The sequence below is a fragment of the Morone saxatilis genome, unplaced genomic scaffold, assembly GCF_004916995.1.
Source record: "Morone saxatilis isolate NCDOM2014 unplaced genomic scaffold, NCSU_SB_2.0 Contig5, whole genome shotgun sequence".
Taxonomy (NCBI): domain Eukaryota; kingdom Metazoa; phylum Chordata; class Actinopteri; family Moronidae; genus Morone; species Morone saxatilis.
Genome location: NW_023340095.1, coordinates 24,836,729 through 24,842,311, shown reverse-complemented (window position 1 = coordinate 24,842,311; position 5,583 = coordinate 24,836,729). Strand labels below are relative to the sequence as shown.

At 42.5% G+C, this 5,583-nt stretch overlaps 1 protein-coding gene across 1 annotated transcript in view; it reads right to left on the bottom strand.

Annotated features, from left to right (window-relative positions):
- Positions 1–5,583, bottom strand: part of vwa8 (von Willebrand factor A domain containing 8) — a gene marked incomplete in the record, with an annotated part of 33,029 nt that overhangs the window by 8,257 nt on the left and 19,189 nt on the right. Inside the window, 3 exon segments of the mRNA XM_035676418.1 lie at positions 364–439; positions 3,808–3,884; positions 4,701–4,772. Coding sequence (XP_035532311.1) covers positions 364–439; positions 3,808–3,884; positions 4,701–4,772 — 225 coding nt within the window.

Sequence of the window (5,583 nt, the reverse complement as noted above, 5' to 3'; positions counted from 1 at the left end):
AGGTTCCTCTGGTTCCTCCTAGTGAAACTTTGAGCAAATATGACCAATTTTAAAAAAAAACAAAAAAAAAAAACATTATTGTCGAGCTACTATTAAAAAACTTTTATTGTCATTCACTGATGTCTATTTTCAAGAATAAGTACTTAACCATGTAATTACACCTCATATTTATGAGGTCACAGTGTGTTGCCTCCAAAGATCAGATGTCCACAGCTGAGTCTCTAAAGGACCAGGACTGGTGACTGATAAGAAAAACCACACTTTTATTTCTGGTGGGCTGTGAAAACATATTCACTACATATGCAAAGAAAATGATCCGGTAAAAATAACTACAAAGGAAGTGTGTGTGCGTTGCTAACTGACCAGAGGTGAGTCCTCGTACATGATGATTCCGTCTCGGACTGAAGGCTGCAGGGTCAGAGTCTGGACCGTTGTATCCCTGGGGGAGCAGAAAACAAGGTTATATACACACATGCAAGATGGGGGGGTGACGGGCGCCCGGTTATCTCAGTGGGTAGATGCTGCGACCCATGTACCGAGGCTGAGTCCTTGCTGCAGCGGCCCAGGGTTTCGAATCTGACCTGCGGCCCTTTGCTGCGTGTCATCCCTCCTCTCTGTCCCCCTTTCCTGTCTGTCTCCAGCTGTCCTATCAAATAAAGGCATAAAAAGCCGAAAAAAAAATACTTTAAAAAGATAGGGGGATGACGCTGTATATATTCATTTATAAAGTTTGGAAAAACAATCAAATTGAGGTAAGATATAAAATGTGCAGCTTGACTTTAAAAACTTTCATTTATCAATTATTAGGAACAGGTCTCTTTGTGATGTCAGATTTCTCTTTTCCTCTCTAACAGTTCATTGGCTCCCAACTGCAAGTTATTTTTATAGCGGTTAATCATCAGATGCAGGCCAGTGAAAAAGGGTGTCAGTAACACTGCACTTGAGTTCAACAAGCCAGCGACACAAACGTCTCCCCAGCATCTCCCCCAATAACTTGGATTCCCTAGAGGTGTCCAAAATGAACCCCTCCCCTCTTTCTCTGAACATCCCTCTCTCCTCGACGTCTCGCAGTGTGACCCAGGAGCCGTCCTAGTTTCCTTCCTGGCTGGCTGCATCTCTCTTGCTTTTCTGAGCCACATCTCTGTAGGCTCTCAGTCACAGGCTCCCAAAAGCCACATGCACAGATCTCCCTGCCTCTGCTCCGGTCTAATATTAGCTGCTGCTACAGTAGCTAACCAGGCCACATCCATGCTCGGCTCCGCTTCGACTTTCACAAGACTTTGACGAACTGCACACGCTGGCCGAGAGGAGAAATGTCTACATGTGTCTACATGTGTCTCGTTGGCCACCACTGACTCTGCCGTTGATACAGGATTGAAACGTTACTTCAGTTCTTCAGGTTCATACAAGTGATGACTTTTATTGGCATTCTGTTTCCTGTCACAGAGTCATTGACTCTGAAACAGTGCCTTCTTATAAGAGCCAAAATCAATACAAGGCCCATCTCTGCCTCTAAGCTACATTCAACAGCAAGGCTGATTTCACAGCACACCACACACTGATCTATGGATGAGCAACTCTGACCTGATTTTCCTGAGGTGTGAGCCTGTGACCTAATTTTCCTGAGTTGTGATGTGTGTGTATTTATAGAAGCAGTGGACCTGAGCTAACAAGGACTTCTTCAAACAGTTCTTCTTTAATATGGGCATGTGAAGTCCTTGTTCTAGTGAAGGATGGCCTAATTTACTGAGGACCAAAATAATGTTTGACACCCTTATATGGGAAAGAGAACGTTCTGGCTGCCCACATCTCTCTTAAACAGACTTTGTTCCTCTTATTGGGAAACTATAAGTACTTAAAAGAAGCATATGTGATTATTACTCCTGAAAAAGCATTCCAGTACATCACAGTAGATACTGAAGTGTTTTACAGATATCCCATTAGGGAGCCTCTCAAGATTCCAACAGTAATAGCAAGATGCAGTATTAAAACACCTGAGAAACTGAGACTTTTATTATTATAATTATTATTATAATTATTATCAGACTTTTTTGCCTTTAATGGACAGAGAGACAGTTGATGAGAGACAGGAAATGGGGGCAGAGGGAGGGGATGACATGCAGCAGGCTGGAATCGAACACAGGCCGCTGGGTTCCCACTCTTTTTAGGAAAACATTTTCCAGGCTTTTTTCTTGACAATACAGGCGAGCATTTGCTCACAAATGCTCATTTACCAGTAGTATTGACACACTTCAAACCTGTTTGACTTTTCATTTTTTAAAATGATGCAGAGTTCATGATAAACTCTCGGGTTCATTACAGGTAGGTGGTCAGCGTTTATGGGACACTTTTGTGGCGTTTGTTCCGTGTCTGGGGTGAACAGCTACACTGACTGACGCAGGAGATGAAATAAAAAGGAAGCATTTTTCTGTTCTGCTCTGTGTCTGTTAAACCCCCCTTTGAAGTGGCATACCACGCAGCTCATCCTACCAACAGTCAAGTTTCAAACTAAATATAAATATTTGATATTTGGTCATTTTAATCAATTTCCGAATGTTTCCATGACTGGAAAATTTGTCTCTAAATTTCCAGGTATTTCAGCCTTGGTACATGGTGCGCACACTCTATCAGGGGAGCTACCAGGGCACTCAAACTGAATTTTGAATGCAGAAAAATAAGGGGTCTGAAATTAATACTCGCCAAGCTGCAAATGCTGCTAAATTTTGGTTTTGGCAGAAAAATAAATTGGGTTCACCCATGGCTTTCTATGTTAAATATTTTGGAAACATACTGTATGGCAAAGTTGAAATGTTTTGGCTGAGACTAATGTGACCCTCACTGCCCACCGTATCATGACATCAGTGAATCAAATCAAAGCAGCTGCTACTATTTGGTACTTTCTAAACTTTCTTTTCTTTTGCTATAAGAATTATCTGTGTTATAAGAGATTTGGCGACACATTCCTAATGAGGAGAAGAGTCACAATGGTCAGCGTTTTTTTTGCAAGCGTTGGCATCTGAACAACACAGGAGTCCCAAGGTCTTAGCTAAAATCTGAAAGTCAAAAGGTTCAGAAACTTGAAGTAATTATTTTTAGTCAAATGATGCAGTTCTATGTCTGGTAAAAACAATTTTGCCTTGTAAAAACAAACTGTTGATTTTGGACCCTGAAAATGGCCCTCGATTGATAATTGATAATGAACTGGAGAGCTGTGGCTTTGCAGCTGGTGACCCATACACGGACGACTCTATACGTGAATACAGAAGCAGGAGTCACATGAGCTGTCTGAATAAAAATGAATCGCGAAGGACCTATTGTGCTTTTTGTTCTTAAAAGAACATATTCAGAGAAAGTTTTAAAAGAGAAGAGGCCATATTATGCTTTTTGGGGTTTCCCTGTGCTTAAGTATGTTATATAGTTTTTTTTGTGCATATAAAAGGTATGCCAAAGGGAGTTACTGTCTCCCACAGAAAACACTGCCTGGCGCGCGTCATTTGAATTCAGCCTCCTCTTCCATTTTGCTATGACATCATAGAGCAACATGGCACCACAAAAGGTTAGTTAACAGTCCAGTCCAATTCCTTTGTTCTTGGCTGCTACACAAAACTCTTCATCTACTCACACCATCTGTAGAAGTGGGGACCCATAGGATTCACTTTATTTATGATGGAAATGTCTGGAAAAATAAACTAGTAGATCCCCTAAATACAAGTATGAACCTGAATATTTCACAAACTGTTTTTTTCCAAGCCAACGTATGAAAGTTTTGATCTATAGTTTGTGTTTGGGTTAAACACTTCTCCTTACCTGTGGAGCTGTAGGTATTCTCTGGGCCTGTTCAGCAGGTGCAGGAACCGGTCCACTATTTTATTCTTACCCACACCCTATGGAAGAATACAAACACAACATTCAGAACCAGCACAATTTAATGAAGTCTTAACACACCAACTGTGTATCAGTAACATAGGCTGTAGAGAGAGATAAAGAGGTGTCCGTTTCATCTGTAGAGAGGCAGCGCTGAGAGGGAGAGTCGAGCGTGTCCCTTAAGTTTTGATGCTGCTGCGTTCTGACAGGGAATCTTCTCTGGTACTCCCACTGGCTTCCCACAGAGCCTGCCTCTCCTGGATAGCTGCTGAGTCTCTCGGCCAGTCTGTCAGACGTCCAGTAAGCAGCTCTGACAGCTCCTAATGTCTCTTCTTCGCCCATGCATGGTCGTGCACTCAAATTTGCAAATAGCTTCTCCCGCTCAGTTCAATTTCTCACATAAACATTCATGCAAAAAAAAAAACCCACACACAGGCTACCTCGCCTTGGCTGCAAGTACACTGTCACTCTCTCCTCCTCCTCCCTTTAACCTTACCCATTAGGACCTGTCTAGGGACACAGAATGTCCCCAAGGAGGTGCTACATGTCTCCTTATGCCCACAGTGAGCTGTGAGCAGGTGGGGTTGGAGGGTGACATCAGGGTGCAGGGAGCATGTTTCATAACTCTTCCCTACTTCCCTAAGAGCCATTGCTGCAAAAAGGAGATAGTCTCAGCTCTGCATATTTTACATGACATCAAAGTGCGATCATGATAGTGATCAAGATTGGACCTCTATGCATATAAGTTCTTGAGGCCCCAGTCTTAACAGGGCCTGTCTGGGGACTGGGGGATTTTCAGTAAAGCAGGAAGTTGAATGTTTTCATATGTCACTCACCTGGTTGCCCACCAACAGGAGGTGCTCTCCTAATAGAAAGTCTTTCAACATGTCCTCCATCACCATCATGTGCTGCAGAGAGATTCAAATAGATAAACATTCAACTGGCACAGGAATTCTGATTACTGTTATGGATACATCAATAAAATCCAGATGGGCATTATGACAAATAGCAATTTCACATATTATGAAAAAGCACTGTTTAAAGAGAAAACTAATAATAAACCAGATTGGTTTGTGCAAGAAAATTGACTCATTCCTCCCCTCTGCTTTTTAGAACTGTGCTTCTATTCAGACAGAAAGCAGGTCGCTGACAAAATAGGGCATCCTCCTCGCTCTCATCCTATCTTACCCTCTTCCACTCTTATTTCACTCTTATTTCAGTCTCCAATGCAAGCAGGCAGAAGAAAAAGGGCAGAATGAGGACAGCAAAGAGATAAAACTGGGTCACGTAGCGTCATCTGTATTGCCATAGGAGTCATTTCCATAGCTGGCTCCTCCCCAGACACGCTGGTCCTCAGTGGCCAATGAGATGGGCATCAGACGTCAAAGTCTCACCTGGTAAAACATCTACCTAACATGGCGTGTCATTTTATCCAAACCTAATGTGTGCAAAAGACTCTTTAAGGCCAAACCTAGCCTAACTAAACTCAACTGAAATGCATTTATGTGCTGAGCAAGCAGTTTTGATTCAGGCAAAAATGTGAAGGCCACTGAGAGTATATAATTCGGGTTTTTTTCCAGGGCTGTGAAATGAAGCCAACGCAGAAGTGAGCCTACAGCTCAGTTTCCTGAGGGGTTTATAGTCTCAGTCTCTAGTTTCAGTCTTCTTCCATACAGCATGATGTTCATTTAGTAACTGATGGTCCCATTTAGAGTAAAA